The sequence below is a fragment of the Mustela lutreola genome, chromosome 2 (genome assembly GCF_030435805.1).
Source record: "Mustela lutreola isolate mMusLut2 chromosome 2, mMusLut2.pri, whole genome shotgun sequence".
NCBI classification, from domain to species: domain Eukaryota; kingdom Metazoa; phylum Chordata; class Mammalia; order Carnivora; family Mustelidae; genus Mustela; species Mustela lutreola.
In genome coordinates this window covers 156,059,284-156,085,654 of record NC_081291.1, presented here as the reverse complement: position 1 = coordinate 156,085,654, position 26,371 = coordinate 156,059,284, and the positions used below count along the sequence as shown (strand labels likewise).

The 26,371-nt window shown below is 35.6% G+C and overlaps 1 protein-coding gene across 3 annotated transcripts in view; it reads right to left on the bottom strand.

The window, feature by feature from the left end:
• Nucleotides 1–1,186: 1,186 nt before the first annotated feature.
• The window catches only part of XRN1 (5'-3' exoribonuclease 1), a 103,824-nt gene continuing 78,639 nt past the window's right edge, over nucleotides 1,187–26,371 (bottom strand). For 2 of the 3 annotated variants that reach the window (XM_059163878.1, XM_059163880.1), the window contains 10 exons: nucleotides 20,720–20,781; nucleotides 19,443–19,553; nucleotides 19,162–19,284; nucleotides 18,545–18,704; nucleotides 15,602–15,783; nucleotides 13,881–13,994; nucleotides 13,684–13,786; nucleotides 7,403–7,441; nucleotides 6,865–7,025; nucleotides 1,187–6,232 (listed from right to left, as the gene is read on the bottom strand). In XM_059163878.1, the coding sequence (XP_059019861.1) occupies nucleotides 5,930–6,232; nucleotides 6,865–7,025; nucleotides 7,403–7,441; nucleotides 13,684–13,786; nucleotides 13,881–13,994; nucleotides 15,602–15,783; nucleotides 18,545–18,704; nucleotides 19,162–19,284; nucleotides 19,443–19,553; nucleotides 20,720–20,781 (1,358 nt within the window). In that variant the 3' untranslated portion in view covers nucleotides 1,187–5,929. The remainder of the gene's footprint in view (nucleotides 6,233–6,864; nucleotides 7,026–7,402; nucleotides 7,442–13,683; nucleotides 13,787–13,880; nucleotides 13,995–15,601; nucleotides 15,784–18,544; nucleotides 18,705–19,161; nucleotides 19,285–19,442; nucleotides 19,554–20,719; nucleotides 20,782–26,371) is intronic. The other variant, XM_059163879.1, reaches the window with a different exon arrangement.

Below are 26,371 nucleotides of genomic sequence, written 5' to 3'. Positions count from 1 at the left end.
GAGAAGCAGAATCCCCACTGAGCAGGGAGCTGGACAAGGGGGCTGCATCCCAGGACTCTGGGTTCATGAACTGAGCTGAAAGCAGACATTTAACTGACTGAGCCACCCAGGTGCCCTGGTTTGTTTAGTTCTGATGCTCATATCAGAAGATTGGTACCAAGATTGGAAGGAAGCCCCAAGAATGCTGTAGAGTTGGGGTGGAGAGGGGTTATTACAATGGATCTCAGTGTGAGGATCAGACAAACTGGGGGAATGAAGTGGAAAAATAGCTTGCTAAGTCTCTACTGGTAAGCCTACACCACAGGCCTCCTGCTGGATCAGGGGGCCAAATACTCTATCAGGATGTGATTGCTCCTTGGGATCTTGAGGGAAGTATAAGATGAGAGGCAGTCTGAGGTTTATCGGGCAGAACTGGAAGCAGATAGAGTAGGAAGAAATTTTCTTCCCTCCTTAACCCTTCTTTCCAACTCCTTTCCACTGATATCATTGGGAGATTTGGGTAAAATACTGTGTCAAGAGTTACATTGTGAGGCACAGCTGAAATTAGCAAGATGTTATTTGTAGATTGCCCAGTCGTATCTGTAGAAATTAAAGTCTCTTTCTATGAGCCTCTGTAAGAAACTTCCCTTGCATGGTAGAAAAGATGGTGAAGATTGGGATGGGGAAAAAAAAACAGAGTCGAGTCTCCCAGATGCCCAAGTGAAGCACAAGGACTCTACGAACTGGACAATGGAGAGTGATGCAGTGGGAAAAACATAGAGGTATTTGGCACCATCCAGAGGACTCTGTGTTTGGGACCCAGTTAAAAGATTTTCATATACACAGGACAAATCCTTATTTACTAACATTTGTAATACACCTAGTATGTACCTAGTGCTTTATACATAGTAACAACAAAGAGTGTTTCATCTTTCAGAAGATGAAGAAACTGAGGCTTTGGCTTTACATCACTTGGCAATGCTAATATGATAACCATTTATTTACAACCAGTGGTAAGAAGAGTAAGGTTCTGAACACTGGCCATCGGAATCTACAATCTTCACAGACTTTTTCCACCAACCAATCTGTCTCAGTTTACTCTAAATGACATAGATTCAAAACACAGATGTAAAAGGATAGAGGGTTTAAGTGAATACTATAATGTTCCTACTTTTGATAGTAATGTAAATATACAAGAACAAACAGCTTATGAAATCATTCTCAAGTGTTTAATTAAAATCCATATAGCATTTAACATGTATAGATTTTTAAACTCTTTCAGTGACTCATATTTTAAAATCCTTCTGCACAACATTTTGAGGCTAACTTCATGCTAGAGATCTACAAATGTACAACTTAACACAAAAATACATTCGGAGTCCATTCCAATGCAAGTTTAAAACACTTTAATTGCAGATAATGTAAAGATATTTATAAAACAAAAACTACAAAATGAGCACATAAAAGTCTTCCCTTTTCAATTTTTAATAAAATACTGCTCTGTATAAGATCTAATGAAAAATTCCAGTTACTTATAAAATAGCCATGTGAGAAAAGAAATGAATTAAGGTATATATGTATGAATTATATTGTTTAAATGAATAGAATGTTGAACATTTTGATTGATACAACACACTATTTATTACCCATATATCAAAATAGAGGAAAACCCTCAGAGAAGCAACTGGGTGCAAGCAAAAGAAAATGTAAGACACCCGAGGCAGCAAAACAACAAAAAAACCAAACCCCCAAACAAAGGAAAGAGCCCCTTAGCTGTAAAGAAAAAGGAGTAAAATAACTTAAAGCAAACTGTGGACCAAATTCTCAGTCCTATTATTCATGAGAAACAGAATGAGAATTTGGCTTCAAATTACTAAAACATCTGTATGAACTTAATTATTTGGCCTAGGCAATTTAAAAGTATATCAATTGTTGAAATCAAAAGCAATGGGTGTACTGCTGGGAAAAAATTAATTTTTGCAGGTTTTACTATGTAAAACTATCTACTGGAAACCAGAGTCTCCATCACAAATTGCACTTGAGATGGCTGAATGCATTGATTGAGCAAGGCATAATTGCTGGTTCACTGACATACATACAAACAAACACAAAAGCAGCTATAGATTGCTGATATTTTTAATTACTAAAACTATTTTACATGTGTTTCCCCCCACCCTCTCTCTGGGAGGGGGGAAGGGGAAAGATCAGCAATACCAGAGCTGTTAACTCAGTATGGTATGGTAATAGAGACACTTCAACATGCCTGCTGACTCACCACTGTTGTCTGTCTGTTTTAACACAGTCTCTTACTGCTCCCTAGCGGAAGATGTAGAGGTCTGATGGAAATACGAACCAGGTCAGTTTGAAAATCTTCATTTCTGGAATTTTAAGCTTTATCCTGACTAGAAAAGGATGCTCCTGTGAAAAAGACTGTTCCATTGACGAAGCTTACAAAATATGCATAAAGAACACTACCAGTTTGAGTGCTATCACGATCTCTAGAAAAATGATAAAGGAACTTAAGTGATTTTTTTTTTTTAAGTAGACAAAACTTGTCACAGTTATATCTCTCCAATAAATTAGTTCTCCTCTATAGTAAAAACACAATTTGGAAGCAAGATGACCCTAAGAAACATAGCAAGCTTGAAAAGTTGGGAAATTGTACACTGTTGCTTTAAAAAAGATACTCTGAAAAACGAGACAAACACATTAGGCCTAACTTCAGTGGAGATCTGGACAGTGTTATTCACCCTAAGGTAAAAATTAGACAACCACTACAAAAAAGTATGATTCAGTAATACAAATAGAACAGACGGAAAGTGACTAAAAAAGCCCCTGCAACTTACCTGCTTCCTTGATCTAGAAAGATAGAATATAGTCTGAAAATTCAGTGATTGGAAGTATCTTATTTAATTGGTTTCTTTCTTCCAAGTCCTCCCTCACTGCTTCTCCCCTTAAATGAAGATTCTAGATTAGTTGGAAAATAACCAAATAACCAATAAAACCAAAGCAAATACCTGATCATAGGAAAGGAAAAACAACAAAAATCCTGCATCAAGAGTTCTTTATCTTGATGAAGAAACAAAAACTAAATAGAAACAAAAACTAAAACAAACCTTATCTTTTCAGTTTTAAAAGAACTCCTTATCCCTCCGAAAAGCAAGCAACATCTTAAACTGAAACCAAGGTACACTGACAGGCAAAATTAATGTCTCACGCAACTGACTCTCAGATGTTTAAGACCTTAGTCTACGTGATGTTTAAATCAATTAATAGATTTTGTCCAATTATAAAACTAGGTGATGATCAGGCAACGCAGGCGATTGTAACAAGGAACAATGAAACTAGTAGAATCAATTTCAAAATTCACTTAATGCACTCAAAAAAAAAAAAAAGAAATTAACTGAATAAGAATATTTAGTTACGTGGAACTAATTTGGTTACATGGAAGCATGAAGCAATCTGGGGATTCTGCTCTTCTGTGCCTTATTGAGACCACAGCTTTCACAGAAAGTTTACAGCAGATTCAACAATCAAATGGGCATATTTCTAAACTTTGAGCTGATCTGAGTTTGCCCAATCCAAGACGGAAAAATTGTAAGTTTCCCATACTATCAGCGAATCCAATCTCCTCAAGATTATCATGAGATAAAAACAGTCTCTGTTCCTTATGTCCTGCACAGGGAGGCACAAGTCCTGCTGATCTCCTATTGATCTCATGCCCACATTTGGAATAGGTCTACAAAGGGAAAGGAAAAGATGAAGGCCTGACCACTAATCTCATCATTATCAAGCTCTTTCCTATATTTTAATCTCTCTTCAATCCTGACCTTTAGAATACTACGTGTTTTTTTAAAAAGGGAGGAAGGAATACAAAGAAAACACTTTTGCTGCCTACTCATGTAGAATTATCAGCTCACTTTGCTCAAACACTGGGGAAATATCCTATGGGTCTGGTGGCAATATGCTTTTTGAAATTTATCTTGGAGTTTTCAGAAGATGGCACATGCTCCTTCCTTTGTACTCTAAAAGAGATGTGGGTTGTATGCTGTTTTTAGAGGGGCCACAAAGCAGTGATGAGTGAGGCAATTCTTGAATGCTGGAGTTTGTACAGGTACATAAGATTAAAAATATTACATACTTTAAGCAAAAAAAAAAAATTACATACTTTAAAGTAGTTAAGAGGTTAACAGAACATTATTATCACACTTTAACTTTTTTGTATTGTATTCTCATAATACAGATTTCCTTTTAAAACAAACAGAGTTTGTGGGACACTAAGGACAAACACAGAATTATTTGAGCTTCATTATTCAAGATCCCCCTACAGATAAACATTCCCAACAAGGGCATGCTGGGAACCAATGAACATCTGAATCTAGAAAATTAACAGAAAATAAAATCACAGAAACTCACATGACTATAATAAATGACAGATAATGAACACTTATCTCTTACACTAAAGGCACTACTAATACACAAATATCCTATTAACATTTAGAGAAATTCTGAAATCAGCAGTTAGAGAAAGGAATCCATTTAGTTCAATACCAGCACTTTAAAAAAACCAAATAGACTACTTTAGGACTCATGGCAGGGTTTTTAATGAGTTAAATGAAACTGGATATAATAATAAGTAGCTCCATATAAACATTATGGTTCCTACTTTTAAAAAAATTATGATAACTTACTTCCTTAAAAATATAAGCATATCACAAAAACTAAAGGATAAATATATATATATATATATGTGTGTGTGTACATATTTATATACATATATAAAAAAAACTCAGGCCCTGGTACCACTGAGAAATTTTCATAAATTCTAAAATGATTTCAACAGCCACAGCTTGAACAATACACACTTCACACATGACATGCAAGGACAAAATGCCAGAGTCACTGAACAGTTCAGCATAAAGCTAAAAATATGGAAACAGAATGAGACAGGCGTTTGTCATATAAATAAAGTACATCACAAACTGATTGTGCCTGTATTATAGCACACCTCAGAATTTTTTTAAAAATTTCATCAATCTCAAGAAACACTACACATGGACCAACAAAGAAGCTCTCATATATGTTTAAGCAAGTAAAAAGCTATACAAAAGAATAACACAATTTATTTAAACTAACAACATGATTAATATATCTTATTTTATTCTATTAGAAGATTAATTTGGAGTTGTTGTACCCTGTAGATTTTGAAACTTAATTTTATTAGAAATTTCTAATGCTGGTTCTTGAGTCATCTAAAAAATTGTAATTACTTGCTCAAATCTAGATTGCTATTTATAGTTCTAAGCAGTTAAATGAAATACTCTGATCAGTATTCTAAAGTTGCTTTGGTACAAAATTTAGAATAAAGCAAAACTGGCAGCACCACAACAAGTGTGATCATTTCACAGCAGGTCTAAAGGACCCTCAGAGACAACAAAATGCTAAGTTAAAATACTTATAAATAAGAGCCATTCTCCTGACAAACCTGTCACATCATTAAAAAGAGAAATAAAATCCACATTCAGTAGATTGAGGCCCAATTTTCAAGCTCCATTTAATTATCCCTCAATAGTGTAAAAAATTTTTTTATTATTGCACTATGATGTCTAATTCATGGTTCAGGATACTTCTGTTGATGAGAGGCCAAGAGTTAGAGTGGTACATTTTAATGCTTAGTCCACTGATACTATTTTAACACAAGGTTTAATTTAGTTTTTCTTTTTTATAGCTTTACTGAGGTATAATTGATGTAAAACAAACTGCACATGTTTAAGATGCACAATTTGATATAGCATGAAAAGTGCCTGACAAATTAAAAAATTTTACCTGAAAGGAAATTTTTTAATCAAAATGTACTTTAAAATAGCACATTCTAATTTTTTATGAGACACAGATATGGATTTCTAAAAAGGTGGGTGGAAAGGAAAGAAATTAATTCCAGATACCAAATTTATTCAGAAGGTTTAGAAACGCCAAAATTGACGGCCAGTTTTCTTGATTTTCTTCTTGAAGAAGAGCTTGGTGTTGACTTGTGATGAGACATACTATGGCCTTGGGAGGCAGCTTCAACTTGAAAAGAAGACGCAGGCTGAGTAATCTGAGAGGACTTTAAGGAAGCAGATGAACTCTCCTGTGGAATCACTTTGGTGACACTGGAAGACCCTGGCTGGCTAGTCTGAAGTGGGGTAGCGTGAGAACTCTGGGCCTCCTTACTCTCCAAGTTCTTTTTATTTGCAACCCTTTTTTTAGTAACCTTTAAGGAATAAAAGTGTTGTTAATTATCAATGTACGCAGAAAAAACTAGTGTCATAAACCATGTTGCTAATAGCTGTCAATCATGCTGACCTGTGACTTCCACTTACAGTCTACAAACCAGACTTAAGAAAATAAAAGAAATTTAAAAATTCTCCATAGCTTAATCATAAAGAAAATTTTTAAATTCTCTATAAGTTAAAAACAATTTATATTCCTGATTTTAAAATCACTTTGTGCTAGAAAAGGATATTACTTGCTGTAATTATTGTTATTTATTAGAACACAAACTCAAGAGAGCAGGGACCAGGTCACACTGGTCACTGATGGTCATAATATATATTCTTAAAAAAAAAATATATGTATATATATATATTTTTTAAGTAATCTCCACACTCAATGTGGGGCTTGAACTCATGACCCTGAGAGCAAGAATTGTATACTCTACTGACAGAGCCAGCCAGGCACCCTGAGCATGGGTCATTAATATATATTCTAAGCACCCGGACCAGTACTGGGCTTCTGGTTGGCCTTTAATCAGTAATAATTAAGTAAACAAATTTTTCTCAACAGTCCTTGAGCATTAGCAAATTACTCTCTTAAAAATATAGTTATTCTCTTTTCAGATCTCACCTGTAGAGGTATGAACTGATTGTGCACACCACCTGGCATTCCCCCAGCCACTGGCATGGTCCCAGAATATGAAGGATGATGAAATGGTTTCCCAGGAACTGGCACTGGTGGTCCCCATGGCATGGAGCCAAAGAGGTGAGATGATGAAGGCATTATATTAGCTGTTAAAAATCATGGACAATTTCTTTTTTAGTAAAATGGTATCATCAGAGTCCTGAAATCTGAGATCTCTTTCCGCTGCCCCCTTTATTTTGTTTTTGTTTTTTGTTTTTCATCTTGACAAAGGGCATACACTGAACTTGTAATCCATTTTGCTTACAACATTCCACCTCAGGAGCCCCTCCCTTAGGACTGTGAAGTATTAAGTATTAAGTATTAAGTTAGCTTGTCATTATGCTGTCTGACTTACAAAGGCCAAGAGTACCATATAGTTATATGAGCTTTAGGAATATTTGTAATACTATTTAATGAAAGGATCATGAAACTGTCCCTTGGGGAAGAAAAGTCAGGGCACAAAGAGAAATCTTAAGGATCTCACCTGCCCCCAATGCTAAGTTGCTTCCATAGTGATCCCAGCCTACAAAAAAACCAAAAAAGCTCAAGTCTTGAAATCTGATCACTTTCATTTCACATGCAGAATCTTTCTTTTCCCTATTCTAGTATTCTTAATTAAAGGATTTTTAAAAATTACATTTTGTTTCTTACTAAATGTACACTGAACCGTGGTTTCCAAAACTGATTTGTGTATTGGAATCACCTGGGGAGCTTGTGAAATACAGATTCCTGGGGAAGACCCCAGGCCTATCAGACTTGGAGGGAACCAGGAATCTGTATTTTCTGAAGTACAGTTGATACACAATATGAGTGTCAGTGTACAATAGTGAGTACAGTGAGTACAATAAAGTGCTCACCATAAGTGTGGTTACTACCTGTCACCATAAAAAGTTATTAAAATATTATTGAATATATTCCCTCTGCTGTTCCTTTTGTCTTTGTGACTTATTTTATAACTAGAAGTTTGTACCTCAGTCCCTTTACCTGTTTGCCCATCCCCCACTCCCTTCTCCTCTGGTAACCACCAGTTTAATCTACATTTATGAGTCTGTTTCTGTTTTGGGATTCCACATATAAATGAAATCATACGGTATTTGCTTTTCTCAGTTTTACTTTGATGGACATTCAGGTTTCTTCCATAAGCATGCATACATCTTTCTGAATTAGTGTTTTTGTTTTCTTTGGGTAAATAACCAGAAATAGATTGTTGGATCATATGATCCCTTATTCTTAATTTTTTGAGGAATCCAAGGAATCTGTAGTTTTTGTGTGTCTCTTTGTTTTTAAAGGGGAGGGAGGGGCAGAGGGAGAAGAAAACAGAATCTTAAACAGGCTCCATGCCTAGCAGGGAGCCTGATGTGGGGATCTACCTCACGACCCTGAGATCCTGTCCTGGGCCAGAACCAAGAGTTGGACTCTTAACCAGTGAGCTGCCCATGTGCCCCAAACTTGTCATCGTTTAATGTAGTAGTTTCTAAATGCTGCACTGGTAGTGACTGTGTAAGAATCCATCTGTGGAGCTTGTTAACAATACAGATTCCTGGGGTGCCTGAGTGGCTCAGTCAGTTGGGCATCTGACTCTTGATTTCAGCTCAGGTCATGATCTCAGGGTTGTGAGATCAAGCCCAAAGCTGGGCTCTGCGCTAAGTGTGGAGTCTGCTTGAGTGAGATTTCCTCTCCTTGTCCCTCTGCCCCTCCCCCAGTTGGCACTCTCTCCCTCTCTTTAAAATAAATAAATAAACTCTTTAAAAAAATGACAAGTGGGACATTAGCACATCACCACTGAATAAGATATGCACTGTGTTCAAAACTTCTTTTCAGAGAGATAAAAAGGCAGCCAAACCTGTAAGACAGTATAGCTTAATAATTCAGCCACTTAAGAAATTTTGGCATCAGGAAAAGAATCATATATTTTAGTGTTTTGAATTATACATGTACAACATCTAGGATGAAGACAACTTTTAATATGAAAAATGCTAAAAATATTCAGAAAATCAGATCTCAGTACTACTAACTATAAGCCACTTTGGTGCAAGTCATAATGTTAACAAGATCTGTTTAAAAGATGCTAATTATCTTCTGCAAGGATCAGTTCCACAATTTCCCCCTCAAAAAATCACTGTTCTAAATATAAAATACACTTTCCTCCACTTTTTTTCCACTGGGACTTTTAATACCAGAAAATAGAAATCTACAAAATAACTTTAAAATGTTAATCTGATGATTCAGTTTTTTCTCCTGATTAACATTGAAATCTCTTGGCTTTTATTTATATCATGTATAATATGGTCCAATTGAAATGGACCATGGGAGAACACCTATTATGAGACCAAAAGAATTCCAATTATAACCTTAAAATTCTTGGGAGATAGGAATACAGTATCATAAACATGATATACTAATGAATATAAGTGTAATAACACAAAAAAGGTAAAAATATCAAGCTGTAAAATATCAATAAGTGGAAAAACAATCATTCTTTTTAGATAATACATCTCATAACCTACACATATTAATTATACTAAAGATTTATATATAGTTACTGGGTTCACTTTTGAAAGAGAAAAAGCTGTCAAATTAGATTTTGGAAGTCACAGTGAACTTACTTCCTTGAGCTATATGAAAACATCAGATTTATTCAGTCACAAAAATTTTATGACTAAAGCATTGTCTATACAGTTGAAGAAATACCAGTGCAGTACAGTAACAAAACCATGGACTTTGGAGTTAGAAAGACTTGGGTATGAATGCTAGTTTTGCTACTCAGGAACTTACGTTCTTAAACAAATTACATTTTCTTAAAAAGTCAAAGTAGTATATACACATTGTAATAAAAATATTTTCAACATAATAGAGTAGATGATCCCAGGTTTAACTGTTTAAGCTGTTTATTTCTACCACTGTTCAATAATTTGCTTCTACTACTACTGATTTTTCAATGTTAGGCATTTTTAGGTCTACTGACTTCCTAGTAAAATAGATCAGAATTCAGGTAGATCAAAATCAAAATTATTTTATATCACTCCTTACTACTTTCTCTGTTTTTCCAATAAAAACATATCATTATTTATTATTTATGATTTAAACAAATATATTTGTTTAAATATATAAGTGGGGTTTACAGTATGTGGTTCTGTAAATATTGTCATTGCAAAGCCAAGTAGGTACTCTGATTATGTTCTTTTCTTGTAAAACTGTTTTACTGTTTTTTAAAAAATTTAAGTATTTTTAAAGTTTTTTTAATTTGTCAGAGGGAGACAGAGAAAGAGAGAGAGCAAGAGAGAGAGCAAGCACAAGCAGATGGAGCGGCAGGCAGAAGAAGTAGGCTCCCCACTAAGCAGGGAGTCCAATGCAGAACTCAATCCCAGACCCCAGGATCATGACCTCAGCCAAAGACCAAGTGAGCCACCCAGGCGTCCCTACTCTTTGAAAAGTAATTATCTTCTTAAAACTTCTTACTCTTCTAACTCTTCTATGTACCTATCCTAGATGTTCTTCCAGATGCTGCCCATTTATCAGATAACTATCTTACCTTCTAAGACCTCCCTCTGCTCTTCCAATTGGGAAGAGTTACTTTCTACAGCTGCTGAGCAGCTGGTACACTGGGACTTCCATTCATTGTGTTAGTATACTAGACCTCTTGTGGTGTAGTCTTATGATTTTTCTTTCGTATTTTCTTTCCTTCTTTGTGTCTTACTTTTTTCTTTCTCCTTTTCTTTCTGTCTCTCTTACAACTACTTTGTTTTGCTGGAACATATAATCAATCCTCTAGCTCCTTAAGGATGCATAAGAAGGAGATTAGCATGTCTAAAAATGTTTTTATTCCACCTTGTACTAGACTTATAGTTTGACTCTACAAAGAAATCTAAGATAAAACTAATTCTGCCTCAGAATTTTGATGTATTCAATGCTCAGTGCTTCCCAGTTGTCTTCAGACAACCTCTTTATCATTTGGTATTCTCAATTTCAAGGCAATCTCTTTTTTCATTCATTGTGCTAAGCATTTGGTGGCCCTTTCAACTTGGAGCTGCATGTCCTTTAGTCCAGGAAACATTTTTATCTTATTTCTTTGATACTTTCTTCCTTTCCTACCTTTGTCTCTGGTTCTTTGTTCTGGAACTCCAATTAGACAGGTCCTGGATCTGTGTACTCTTCCTCTAAATCTCCATTCTTTCTGATTTTCCACTTTTTATCTTGTTCTTCCTGAGAGTTCTTTGGCTTTGGTAAGGCTTTATCTCTTGGAATTTAAAATTTCAACTTAACAATTTAGTTCTTATTCTCCAATCGTTCTTTTTTTCCCTCTTACATTCTTGTTCTTATATTTTAGTTGCAATACTGTTTCATCTCTTTAAGAATATTAACCATGAGCTATCTTTGAAGTTTTACTTCCTACATTCTCTCTCTCTTTTAATGTTAGAGATTTCCCCCCAAATGTTCCAGATCTCTCACAGTCTTGTATCTATTCATATTAAAGAGCACTAAAACTGTGATTAGAAGCAGTGTTTGTATTAAGGGGCTACATGACTTGAGAGCTTCTCTCTAGAATAGCCCTAGAAAGATCCACTTCGTTATTTGGTGGTGAGCCAGCCTTTTGTCTTTCTTCCAAAAGTCATTAGGTCTTTTCTTCACAGTTCAATGAATTTCTGAAAAGAACCATCTTCCTACTTCCTACTTCCTATATGAGCTATGGCTGGCTACAAACTGAGAACAGGATGGCAAAAAGGAAATTTCCCTTAATATCAGTTTTCAGTCTTATATCTCTACTCTGTGCCTGTTGTCCCCATATCTAGGAAACCTTATGGAGCACATACCTCCAGTGCTCTACCTGAAGAGGCAACTGCCTGTGTGGGGGAAGGAGGAGCAGTCCCATTCCTCCACATTCAGACTTCGAAACAATCCTCCTCTTTTCAGCCCATGCCTCACTGGAAGCGCTGATAGCTTCTGACACTTCTAAGTTCTGAATCTCTTGGGATCTGTCAGGGATGAGCTACTCATCAACTAATTTGTATTATCTTCTACAGATATTTTTGTTTGTAACTGACTCATGCTCTGCTAAATTAGTTACTACTCCTTCAGTTGATTTTCTTACCACAAACTCTTTTCAAATTTCTAATCTGCTGGTACTTCCTCTTTCATCTCTGTCCTTGTAGGTTTATACTTTTAAAATCACACTTACTATTCAGTTTCATGTAGTTTGGGCAAAGAGAAGGGAAAACTTGTTTAATCAGTATTATTAAATTTTCTAATGTTTGCAGAGAAGAGTAGATATGTAGAGCTCCTGGCACACAGTAGGCTCAGAAATTTTGTAAACTCGAAATAAACAAATGATTGGTTTAAAAATGATAATCAGGATATGAAGAAGTCAACTGCTATTAGAAAAACGAGGCAATAAAAGACATGTTTAATGAGCTGAAGATTTAGAATGATAAAATTACAAAATGGTAGTCTCATAGAAATCCTGGACATAGTCTAGCATAAATAAGAAAATGGGAGTTCCAAAGAAGTTACATGATTTTCTCAAAATCAGTTAATAAAAGAGTCTGGACAAAAATCCTGATTCCACAGTGACCCTTTCATTCCCTCCGAACATATGAAGACCCCACATGGCTACAGAAAGCAGGGAGATACCTGCTTGATAACTGAGGTTCTACATTTGAAGGAGGAAGATAGAGAATATTAAGAGATACACAGTAAGCTTAAAAACTCCTTCATTCTTCACTTCCTTCATCATCAAGGGAAAGTTTCCTTCATATCTGCAGCTTCAAAGTCTTACCTGTTTTTTACTCCTTCCACTTCTGTTTTCTCTCCCCTTTCCCTACCTGTGCTTTGATGTCTGACTTAAACCCGAATTCATCTGTTGGCAGCTACTGGGGAATATGGGGCTGCCCAGAACAAAGAACAGTCCTACTATATCCAAACTAGAAGCTGTAAAAGGGAATAGTATTTCTACATGAATCTACAGGCTCTGGTTTCAGACTGACTTCTCCTAATTCCTTCTTACATTCCCTAGACATTTAAATAAATTTTTTGGTTTCCTCAAAATGATGCTTCTTAAAATAACTTTTTAAAAACAGTAACTCAGGGGTGCCTGGGTGGCTCAGTGGGTTAAGCCTCTGCCTTCGGCTCAGGTCATAATCTTAGGGTCCTGGGTTCAAGACCCTCATCAGGCTCTCTGCTCAGTGCGGAGCCTGCTTCCCCCTCTCTGCCTGCCTCGCTGCCTGCTTGTGATCTCTGTCTGTCAAATAAGTAAATAAAATCTAAAAAAAAAAAACAACAGTAACTCATTAACAAGTATTTATTTCATTTAATTAATGAAAAGATTGCTTATTTATTTATGTATTTATTTGATAGAGAGTGAGAGACACACACACACACACACACACACACACACATAGAGCTGGAAGAATGGGAGGAGGAGACGCAGGCTTCCCGATGAGCAGGGAGCCAGATGCGGGGCTCGATCTGAGGACCCCAGGATCATGACCTGAGCTGAAGGCAGATGCTTAATGACTGAGCCAGCTGGGTGTCCCTTTATTTTATTATTTTTTGAAGATTTTATTTATTTGAGATAGAGTGAGTGAGAGAGAGAGCATGAGGCGGGGGGCAGAAGGAGAGTGAGAAGCAGACTCCCCACTGAGCAAGGAGCCTGATGAGGACTTGATCCTAGAACTCTGGGATCATGACCTGAGGCAAAGGCAGACACTTAACTGACTGAGCCACCCAGGTGCCCCAATAACAAATATTTAGAGGAGCCAAATATCTTACCAGTAGGCTGAGGAAAAACTGGAGGAATGGTTCCAGGTGGTACAGCAGGAGGATAATTTGGAAATATTGGTGGAGGCAAAGGGAAATTCACTCCTAAGGAGCCCTATGGAAGTATTTAAAAGTTAAAAGACAATGCAACAAAAACATCTATAGAGATTAATTAAAAGTTTAGTAGAGAAGTCATAATCAATTCTTACCAATTGTTGTAAAGCAAAAAGTGCGGCTTTTTCCTTGGCTTCATTTTCAGAATGGCACTGTGGCCCATGTACCAGTAAGCCATTAGATAATTTTACCTGGCAAACTGTCATTGTCTAAAAAAGAGAATATGAAATGTCTATAAAGTTAACTGTCTAGGATATTGGTTTCCTCCCCCCACGCTTAGTCTAAACAAGCAGAATAATTTTATGTGACATTCTGTAAAAAAGAATTAAAAAATTCAAAAGGGCAATCAATTTAGTTTTGGGTTGCCCTACTAAAACTTTAGAATCATTTCCTAATCTTGCAATGTTTATAAAATAAAATGCTCATTAAGCTAGTTGAAGGGTCAAGAATCCTAATGCAAATGAAAGCCAATAAAATTTTTTCTTTATACCAAGGGTTAGGAAACTAGGTCTTTTGCTTGTTTTTGTAAATAAGGTTTGTTTCAGTTTTGGGGTTTTTTTGCAATACAGCCAAGTCCTTTCATGTATTGCCTATGTCTGTTTTCATACTATAACAGCCCACCTGATTAGCTGTGACAGAGACCATGAAGCCTAAAATATTTACTATTTGGCCTTTGAAAAAAAAATTTTGCTGACTCCTGCTTTACACCCTCCTCAGAATAGCAGATATTTCATTAATATGAATTAACTGCCAAAATCTAAAAGACTTAGTGGTAATGACCAATTTCATGTTCACATTTAAGGTATATAACTCTCTATTATACATTTTTTCTTTTACAAAAAAAATTTTTTAAAAATTCTACTTATTTTTATGTAATAATATTAATTTAAGATTGCTTTGTTTTAGGTGAGAATGTATTAAGAACTTGGATAAAAGGAAGATAAAACAAACTTTCCTATAGTAAGTGGTTCTCAAGGTACAGTCTGGGCAGCCTGGGAGTCCCTGAAACCCTTACAGGAGGTTCTTGAGGTCAAAACTATTTTCATAATAATATTAAGGTGCTATTTGCCATTTCTACTCTTACTTTCTCACAAGTATACAAAGGACAGAAAATCCACTGGAATAGCTTTAAATTCTACACCGCAACTAACTTCTAAGTAAATACCACATTTAAATGTAGTATCAAAAAAAATCCATTATCTGAAAAGGTTATTAAAATTCTTTCCCTTTCTCTATCAGTCTGTCTGGGGCCAGATTTTCTTCAGGTATTTCAACCAAAACATAACACAAGAGATTGATATTAAGAAGCGGATATGAGAATCCAGCTTCTTCCATTAAGCTAGAGATGGAAAAGACTTGCAAAAATGTAGAGCAGTGCTATTCTTCCCACTAAGTTTTTGAAAAGTTATTTTTAATAAATATTTTTAATTTTTTTCAATTTTAGTTCCTAATAGAGTTAATAAGAACATAACACAAGTAAACAAAAACTTTGGCAGGACCTCAAAAAAAAAAAAAAAAAAAAAAAAAACAGTGGGAGTTTATGAAGCCAAAAGTTTGAAAGCTTCTGCTGTAGACAAAGATCCCTGGCTCTATCAATCTGTCTGGGCTATGTGCTGCCCAGGTTTCCTCTTTGTCAGCATCTCTGTGGGCTCTGGCATAAATGTGAGTGAGCCACAGTGGGAAGTATAAATCTATGCTGCTCATAAAGTAAAAGAAAAAATCAGCTCCATTATATTATTTTTGCCAAAGATTTTCAGTCATTTATTTAAGTTCAGTGTTAAATAAGTTATATAAATGCAACAGTAGTATACTGTACCTGTGGTGTTCTAAGAAAGGAGAAATCTGGTTGTGGCATTCCAATAAGCGAACAAATTCGAGAAAGTTCAGTTACTGGTGTGGACACAGGAGGGATATGGCTGGGAGCAGGCCAACACACATGGTCCATAGACTGAACATTATGGTATTCACTAGTACTGTAAGGCTTATTCATGTAAGATGCTACCAAAAAACGGAAAAGGATATATATACAGATATTAAACTATATATTGAGCTCTGCAATTATTATAGGGTTTTATAGATAGCAAGTAGAAAATTGTTAAAAGATGAAAAAAGGAAGCTCGCATGAAGTAAATTATTTAGTATTGCCTAAAATTACCAAGAATTCAATAGAGATTTTTAGATGATTATAACTGATTAATGAAACATGACTAAGATAAAGATTTTAAAATAAGGTTAAGTAGCTGACTATAAAAACCTGAAATTTTGAGAGATCAATGACTATATAGCTATGTTTGAGCAAAGCTATGTTTGAACAAGCAGTTTTCTTGAGCTGATTTACAATTAAATCTTAAGTTTTGAGGGGCGCCTAGGTGGCTCAGTGGGTGAATCCTCTGCCTTTGGCTCAGGTCATGATCTCAGGGTCCTGGGATGGAGCCCTACATCAGGCTCTCTGTTCAGTTGGGAGTCTGCTTCCCCCTCTCTCTCTGCCTGCCTCTCTGCCTACCTGTGATTTTTGTCTGTCAAATAAATAAATAAAATCTTTAAAAAAAATTTTAAGTTGGGACGCCTGGGTGGCTCAGTTGGTTAAGTGGCTGCCTTCGGCTCAGGTCATGATCCCGGCGTCCTGGGATCGAGTCCCACATCCGGCTCCTTGCTCTGCGGGGAGCCTGCTTCTCCCTCTGACTCTGCCTGCCACTCTGCCTGTGCTCGCTCTTGCTCTCTCTCTCTCTCTCTGACAAATAAATAAATAAAATCTTTAAAAAAAAATTTTAAGTTTTGAGGCTTTGGTTTCAGTCTTACTTGTCAAAATTCCATCTTACGTTCTGCAACACATGGATAAACGGTTTGGTTGCTCCCAAATGATGCTGCTTAGAAGTTTTTTCTAAAAGTAACCCTTTAAAAAAATGCTTTTATAGAAGATGATTAAAACATTCTGAAAGTTCACATTCTTTATGATCAACAAACTGGCTAATAGAACGAGAGCATATCCCAGTGAAGAATGAGACTAAACCTCTTATTATTACAGATTAAAAAAAGGTTAAGTGGCTTGTCCAAAGTCACAGAACTTATTAACTCTGTATTTTGGGCTGGATTCTGAGCTTTTGACTCTAAGAGATAAGATATTCTTCACTATTCTGAAATAAAGCTAATTGTTTTTGACAGCTGAACCACCTTTTTCCAGTTTTGTTTTAAAATTTTACTTTGGGCGCCAGGGTGGCTCAGTGGGTTAAGCCGCTGCCTTCGGCTCAGGTCATGATCTCGGGGTCCTGGGATCGAGTCCCGCATTGGGCTCTCTGCGCAGCAGGGACCCTGTTTCCTCCTCTCTCTCTCTCTCTCTCTCTGCCTGCCTCTCTGCCTACTTGTGATCTCTCTCTGTCAAATAAATAAATAAAATCTTTAAAAAAAATTTTTTTACTTTGTTCTACTTTAAGAGCGTGTGTGTCACCATGATAGTTTCCTAATAGTTATTGGAATTTTAAATTAATCATTTATTCTAATATTCACTAAAATAGAAGATAAATGGAGCTGGGCTCTGATTTTGTTCCAGATTTTGATCCTTAATGAACTCAGATCTATTTCAAAATTTTTTTTACTTCTAGAAACTTTTGTCCCCACTTACTTTTATATTAGTCATTCTTCCTAGGAGGCTTCTGTAGATAATTTACAGAGGTGTAATACTAAAGTATAGGGGACACAGACAGTAGGAGCAATGATGGATGTGTATTAAAATCTGGCTATGTACCAGATGGTAGACTATAGGCTTCACAGTTTTAAGATAAGTACCGACTTTCCAGTGTCTACATTAAGTCTTTTTTTTTTTTTTTTTTAAGAGAGGGAGAGAGAAAGAGGGGTTGGGGCAGAGGGTAAGGGAGAAAGAGAATCCCAAGCAGGCTCCATGCCTAGCATGGAGCTTGATGCAGGGCTTGATCCCACAATCCAGAGATAATGACCTGAGCCAAATCAAGAGTTGGACGCTTAACTAAATGAGTCATCGAGGCACCCCTCTATTAATTTCTTTTTTAAAAGATTTTATTTATTTATTAGACAGACAGATCACAAGTAGGCAGAGAGGCAGGCAGAGAGAGGAAGGGAAGCAGGCTTCCCGCTGAGCAGAGAGCCCAATGAGGGGCTCGATCCCAGGACCCTGGATCGTGACCTGAGTTGAAGGCAGAGGCTTTAACCCACTGAGCCACGCAGGTGCCCCATCTATTAATTATTTTTAATTGATTTTATCACTTTTTCTATTTTTATGTCAGTCAACCTATTGTAACATAGTACTAATATTAATTATTGGTACCTATAATAAGCCAGACACAGTGCTAACTGCTTTATATGTATCATATAATTATCACAAGTCATTTGCAATGTTATTCTCATTTTGTAAATAGAAAAAAAATCTTAAAATCTTAGTAAAGTGAAATAACATACTTAAGTTACATAATTGTTTTTAAATTTCTGAGAAAAAAATCTAGAATCTAAAAACTTTTCTATGTTTGGGTACTACAGAATGAATATCTATAATAGCACAATTTAAGTAATCATAAGACAGGGACTACAGATCTAATGGTTACATAGTTATATTATTATTTAATAACACAAGCATAAAAATTATAACTCTTATTTGTTACTCTTAATCATACTCTTTTAAAAATATAAGTAGTTTTATCTTCAAAAAGCACATGACAAAAATACCCCAAATAAACTGAAGTTTTGAAATCATATTGATTATTAGTAATAGTACTTAGTTTAGTTTACGTACTTAATTTCTTATTTTGTTTAGCCTGGGAGGAAGGTCCATATTCATCTCTTCTATTAGAGGAAACATTGACTTCATTACCAAACTGCTTCGTTTCATTTTTATGGTCCGCAGCATCAGAGCCATCAATTTTTAGTATTTCTTTAAGCATCCGAGTTCCCTTCTGTTTTGAAAATGATTGGTACAGAGATGGTGGGGGTAGGTGGACAAAAGTTAACATTAGAATTACAGAGTTTATTAACCCTTCTTTTAATGAGTTCCATTGTTAAAAATTAAGATGGTAACTACATTCAGATAGGGGGTTAAGCAAAATCAACAATCTAGAGTTGAAAAAAAAATAACCACATTTTCTGCCACAGAAACAATACTTAATCCTTCTGCTTAACCTGACCAAACTGCCTGGTAGCAATGTTTGAAAAGCAAGGGAGCTATATGGTTTAAAGAGGAAAACAAACAATCAAACAGATAGATAATTGCCCAGGGCAGCCTGGTTTTCCTCACAAAATGTCAATATGATGTAACACTCCAGTACACAGGAGACCAAGAGTTACATGGGGTAGGTATGCACAGGCCACAACAGTGAAGTCACTACAGTATGAAAGCTCCTACAAAATACGAACCATTGCAAATGACTGTGGTGACAAAAGTTCTTCACTTGGAGGCTCTTCATGAGGAGATGACTGTACTTCTTTTTCTTTGGAGATATTTAAGGATGCTAAAAAGTTCTCAATTCTAGGGTTTGGCTAAAAGAAGAAATATTTTGTGCATGAAGAAAGATGAAAGTAGAAGGGCATGGAAAAAGTTAAGAATTTTAGGTACAAAAATGATCACATAATTTCCACTCAATCATCTTCCCAGGTGCTAAAGTTCAGGAAGAGAAATTGAATGAATGGTTTTTTACCTTATCAATAGCATTTGGGTAACCAGTCACAACCTTTTGGTTTTCTGAGACTTCTGCACTTTCATTTCTCTTCAATAGCTTAATATTACATTTGGCAGGCCCTCCAAACATCTATAAAAGAGTAACAATGAGCCTTTTGTGAAAATCTAATAATAAAATAACTGTCACTTAATAGTGTTCTAAATAAATTGCTGCCAATTTTTTATGAACCATTTTCTTTTCTATCATAAGGGGACCTATAAACTTGGATGAGAAAAAAAACTTAGATATTTATCTTCATTAACTTCTAAGTGAATTTAGAAGTTTTTCTTCAATTATGAATGTAGGCAATAAGGAGATTCTAATTGTATCTCAATATAATTAATTTTATTTCAAATCTTATGTATTTTATTTTAGCATTAAAAACATTATTCTGAGAAAGAATCCATAAAAACGTTTATAAATCCCTTCTCTAGAAGAAAGGAAATTATAGCTAAGAGTTTCAGAAAAAGAAGGCTTTACAAGTCAACCATTTACTGGTATCTAAATATTAATGGGTTCCATTTACTGAGAACCTGTTATGTGCCAAATATACTGCTAAGATGTCTTTTATAAATTTGATAAATTACTAGCTTATAAGAGATCTGATTTTTAAAAACTTTTTATTAAAATGATACACATATAGAACATACATATATCATTAGTAAAACCTGAATGTTTTTAGAGTAAATACTTTTAATATTTGATTGTAAAATGTGTATATTCTCCTTATCAATCAGCAGAGACTATATAAAATAAAACATAAATGATCTCAGCTTCCTCTCACCAAGCTACTCCACAGAATTAACTATTAACTTTGCTATGTTGATTCAAATGATTCACTGAATACATGCACATATTTCTACACATTTTATACATATATTTATGTATGTAGGTATGTTCATATGTATGTAGGTACGTATGTATATATAGACTACATACAAGGAGTGATCTATTTTAAAGATTAAGATAGTTAAGGCTGTGAGCGATACAGTGAATTGCTCAAAGCCACACAACTTTTAAATATATATGTATGCATATATTTGCGCGCGTGTATAAGTGTGTGTATGTAAGTATCTCTAGTCCCAAATCCTGACTCTAGTTATGTAACCTCCCATCCAAGTGACAGGCAGTTGCTATACTTCAGCAATCTTCTTGTCATACAACTTAATGGATTAGGGCTGCAAAATTCAGATGCTACAGAGCTACCAATGGTAACAAAAAGGTGGCTACTAGAAATTTGATTTAAGAAAGCTTACCTGTTTATTTGACATTTTTTGTAACCGATTCTCAGTTTTAGGACTTTTACACTCTTCTTTAACTAGGAACAAGAAAATAGGAATTTTGGAAAGTGAAAAATATTGCTATAAACCAGTTAAATTTACCAAATATTTGCCACAGCAAGGCACTGTGTTGCTGTGCTGAAAATTCACAGAATTCTAAGAGGACAAAGGCCCTCATCTTGAAAAACTTGTAGAAGAGCAGAAGAGATACTCACAGATATAAGGGAAAAGGAAAGGTGACATGTAATTGAGTCTCCAAGAATGTAAATTTGCAAAGGGCAGAGTAGAAGGCTAAGCATTCCAGGCAAAGGAAATAACAGGAGAAAAGTAATGGAAGCAAAAAACAAGGAATTTATTTACAGAACTCTTGGACTAGTTTTGCTGGAGGTCAAGGAGCATCACAGAGCTAATGTGATGGAAAACGGGCAACCAATCACAGAAAGGTTTTGAGAAGCAGTGATCTCATCAGAACTGTGCTTTAGGGAGATTAAAATATGGCAGTAGCTAATTGAATAGATAGGAGAGTAAGAGAAAAACTAGGAAGCTATTTTAGTATTCCCATTAAGGGGAAATAGGGAAAATGGTAGGAAAAATGAAAAGGACAAATAAGAAGAGGAAGGAAAAGGGGTGCCTGGGTGGCTCAGTCAGTTAAACATCCTGGGATTGAACCCTGCACTGGGCTCCCTCCTCGGCAGGGAGCCTCTTCTCCGTGCACTGTTCCCTCTACTTGTGTTCTCTCTGTCAAATAAATAAATAAAATCTTAAAAAAAAAAAAAAAAAAAAGCAGAGGAAGGAAGAAAGGGAAAAAAGGAACAAAGGAGGAAAGAGAGGGTGAGAAAAGAAGCAGGGAAAAGGTATGGGAAGGAGGGTGGGGATGGGATGAAGAGAGAAGGGAAGAAATGAACAAAGATAGGAAGATAGTGAACAGAAGAGGGGACATAAAAAGGGGAAGGGAGGAGAGGACAGAGAGGTAAGGGAAGTAAGGGAGAAAGGAAGGAAGCAATCTTACAAAAAGGAGGAAATAAAAAAGCAAATTTACATAAATTGACTTTAAGCGTCTGTTGAGACACACACACCGAAACTAAATTGGAATTCCAAATAATGTAGTTTACATACATTCATGTAAATAATAATTTGAAGAAAAATAGCAACATATTTCAATTAAATATAAAATCTTTAAGCTATATTTATCAGACTTATAGGGACATTAATCTATAGGTAACTTAAAATGTAAAAAACCAAAAATAACAGATATTCATGCAAAAAATAGTTTAGCAGTTACCAAACTGAACCAAAGTTATAAAACCACATTTTTTTTTGGAAACAGCTTTTTAGAAAAATATTTTAAAAGACCATTCTTGGCACACCTGGGTGCCCAGGCTCAGTTGCTTGAGCATCTGACTCCTTGTTTTGGCTCAGGCCATGATCTTGTGGTCATGGGATCATGGGATTGAGCCCCGAGTGGTGGTCCAGGTCTCTGCTGAGTGGGGAGTCTACTTCTCTCCCTCTGCCCTTCCCCCACTCATGCTCATTCTCTCTCTCTCTCTCAAATAAATAAATCTTAAAAAAAGAGACTATTCTTATACTATATTATATATACATAAAATACATGCATGTATAAAATATAATAAATTAGACTCAGGACACTGCATGAGATATTTCCTCTGCTGGAATGCTCTTCGGCAAATGTTTTGCATAGCTTATCCCTTTATGTGGGTCTCTGCTCAAATGTTTTATCCTCAGAGAGGCATTCATTCCGTGACTACTCTATAAAATACCACCCCTACCTATACTTTTAATCTGCTTTATTTTTCATCATAGCACTTATCATTACTACACATTATGGAATTTATTGAATAGGGTTTTTTTGGGGGGACTATTGTTTTGCCTATTATCAGTTTCCACCTAAAAATGTAAAGCCCATTAGTCTGGAAGACTTGTCTGTCTGGTTCACTCATATATCCCTACCACCTAAAATAGTACTTTGTACATATAGCTCAATAAACAGCAGCTGAATAAATAAATGAATGAATAACAAATGAGTCATACTTTGAACTTAAAGAGTAATTGGCAGCAATTTGGGAATATTTTGATCAAGAGAAGAGAAAAACTAACTGCAAGATGAAGATACTCATCTCTGTATCTGCATTCCCCACTGTGCCTGAAACATAGTAAGCACTACTGAAGGACTGAAATAAGTATAAATCTATATATTATGTAAGAGAATATTAACAAAATATCCATATTTTAAATAAAAAATTATAACATAGGTTAGAGTAATTTAATAGGCAAGTGTTTACACACAAAAAAGTAACTGGATTATGCTGAATAAAATTTATTTCAAAAAGTAGGGAGGGGACATCAGCCAAAAAGTCAGAGTAAGGACCTTTAAAAATTCTGTGCTCCATAAAAGCAACAAGAAAATTGGCATAAGGTTGGGGGAACAAGGTGGTGGGTTTTAGGGAGGGCACGTATTGCATGGAGCACTGGGTGTGGTGCAAAAAACAATGAATATTGTTACGCTGAAAAGAAATTTTATTTTATTATATTTTAAAAGATTTTATTTATTTATTTGACATAGATCACAAGTAGGCAGAGAGGCAGGCAGAGAGACAGGAGGAAGCATGCTCCCCGCTGAGCAGAGAGCCTGATGTGGGGCTCGATCCCAGGACCCTGGGATCACGACCTGAGCCAAGGCAGACACTTAATGACTGAGCCACCCAGGTGCCCCATGAAAAGAAATTTTTTAAAAAATGGGGAAAAAAAAAAAGAAAATGGGCATAAATTAGTTGAATCCAAATTTTTAGTGTTACGGAAATTAATCAAAGGCCCATAGCAATCTGAGGGATATTTACTCCAGAAAAAAGACCGACTCTCCCAATAGTGAGCTTTATGGCTGAACTTGCCCTGGTCTCAATTCCTATTCTACAACTCTAAGTAGCCTTAAAAAATAGCAGCCAGGGCTCCTGGGTGGCTCAGTGGGTTAAAGCCTCTGCCTTCAGCTCAGGTCATGATCCCAGGGTCCTAGGATCGAGCCCTGAGTTGGGCTCTCTGCTCAGCGGGAAGCCTGCTTCCTCCTTTCTCTCTCTCTGCCTCCCTCTCTGCCTACTTGTAATCTCTGTCAAGTAAAATAAATTAAATCTAAAAAAAATAAAATAAATAAAAAATAAATAGCAGCCAGCAGTTTTTGGTGAAACCAATAACCTGGCAGCTACCAGAGACCAGAATGAGCCTGAGCTCTTCCAAAGTATTATTCCCCACATTCTCCAAGGTCAGTATTACCATGATTTCACAATCAAAGATATCACAAGAAAAGGAAATGACAAATATCCTTTATGTATATAAATGCTAAAATAAAATTCTCAACAAAATACTAGCAAATTAAATCCTGTAGCATATAAAAAAGATTAAACTCTTAGACATAGTAGGATTTATTCCAAGAAGGCGAAGTTGGCTCAACATACAAAAGACAATCAATGGAATCTACCATATTAATTAAGCACAGAAATAGCAACTGACAAAAATCTAATATTCCTTCAAGAGGGAGCTAAATCAATAACCTAAGAACAGAAAGGAACTTCCTCATCTAATAAAGGGCATTTATCAAAACCCATAGCTAATATTACACTTAATGCTGACAGATTAAAAGCTTACCCCTAAGATCAAGACAATTAAGGGTGTTCACTCCTACTACTTCTATTCACCACCGCATTGGTGGTTATAGCTACAGCAATTAGGCAAGAAAAAGAAATACAAGAAATCACATAAAAAGAAGTAACACTATCTCCATTTGCCAAAGCCACAAAAAATTAGGGCTAATAAACAAGTTCAGCAAGGTAGCAGGATATAAAATCAATACACAAAAGTCAGCTTTATCTCTATAAACAGCACTGAACAATCCACCCCCAATCACCAATTAAGAAAACAGTTCCACTGACAATATGGGTGTCTGGGTGGCTTAGCAGGTTAACTGTATGACTCTTGCTTTTGGATCAGGTCATGATTTCAGAGTTGTGGGATTGAGTCCTACATTGGGCTCCATGCTCAGTGCAGAGTCTGATGGAGATTCTCTCCTCTCTCTTCCCCTCTGCCCCTCCTCTAGCTCTTTCTCTAAAAAATTAAAATTTTGAAAAAAAAACAAACAAACCAAGAAACAGTTCCACTGACAATAAATAGCATTTGCAATAAAATACTAGGAATAAATTTTTCAAAAGATGTAAGACTTGTACACTGAAAACTATAAGACATCACTGAAGGAAATTAAAGACTTAAATAAATGGAGATACTTTATGTTCATGGATTAAGTTTTCAAGGAAAACTTAATATTGTTAAGAGGACAATACTCCCCAAAATAATCTATAGATTCAACACAATCTCAATAAAAATTCCAGCTGGCATTTTCACAGAAACAGGCAAGTTGATCCTACAATTCATACAAAAATGCAAGAGATCAGAACAGACAAAACAATGCTGAAAAAGAAAAATAAAGTTGGAAGACTCAAAGTTTCCAATTTCAAAACTTAAAACAAACCTGTGATAATTAAGATAGTGTGTTCTTTGCATAAAGATGGCATATAGATCTGTGGAACAGAACTGACAGGTCAGAAATAAACTCATACAAAAAAAAAAAAAAGAAAGAAACCCATACATCTATGGTCATGGTCAATTGATGTATAACAAGGGTGCCAAGAGAATTCAATGGGCAAAGAACAGTCTTTCAGCAAGGGGTGCTGAGACAACTGGATATCCACATTACAAGAATGAATATGGACCCCTCCCCTGTATCATATATAAACACTCAGAAATGGGAAAAAAAAGACCTAAATATGAGAGCTAAAACTACAAATCTCTTAAAAGAAAAGATAGGTATAAATCTTTGTGACCTTAGATTATGCAATGGTTTCTTAGATATGATACATAAAGCACAAGTAATCAAAGAAAAAGTAGAAAAGATAAATTAGAATTGAAGAAAATTAAAGATTTTTGTTTTAAGGACACTATAAAGTTAAAAAGACAACCCACAGAATGACAGCACATATTTGCAAATCAAATATTTGAATATGTATGTAGCATACAGAAGATGTAAAGGACTCACACACTCAAGGATGAAAAGAAAAATAACTCAATTTTTAAAATTAGCAGAGGACCTGAATAGACATTTCTCCAAAGAAGATATACAAATTGCTGATTAGCACATGAAAAGATGCCCAGTGTTATTAGTCATTAATGAATCACAAATGAAAACCACAGAGAGACTTCACTTTACACCTACCACAGCTGCTGCAATAAAAAAGATGGGCATTAACAAGTATTATGGAAGACGTAAAGAAACTGGACTCTCATATATTGCTGGTGGGAAATACCAGTTGGAAAAGTTTGGTAGTTCCTTAAAAAGTTAAACACAGAGTTAACATATGACTAATTCTACTGAACTGGATGTATACCTAAGAGAACTGCAAACATGTGTTCAATCAAAAACTCCTACATGAATATTCACAGCAGCATTATTCATTATAGCCCCAAAGTGGAAAAACCCAAATCTCCATCAATGGATGAATTGATAAACAAAATGCAGAATTCACAGAACAGACGATTATTCAGCTATAAAAAGGACTGCAAAAAAAAAAA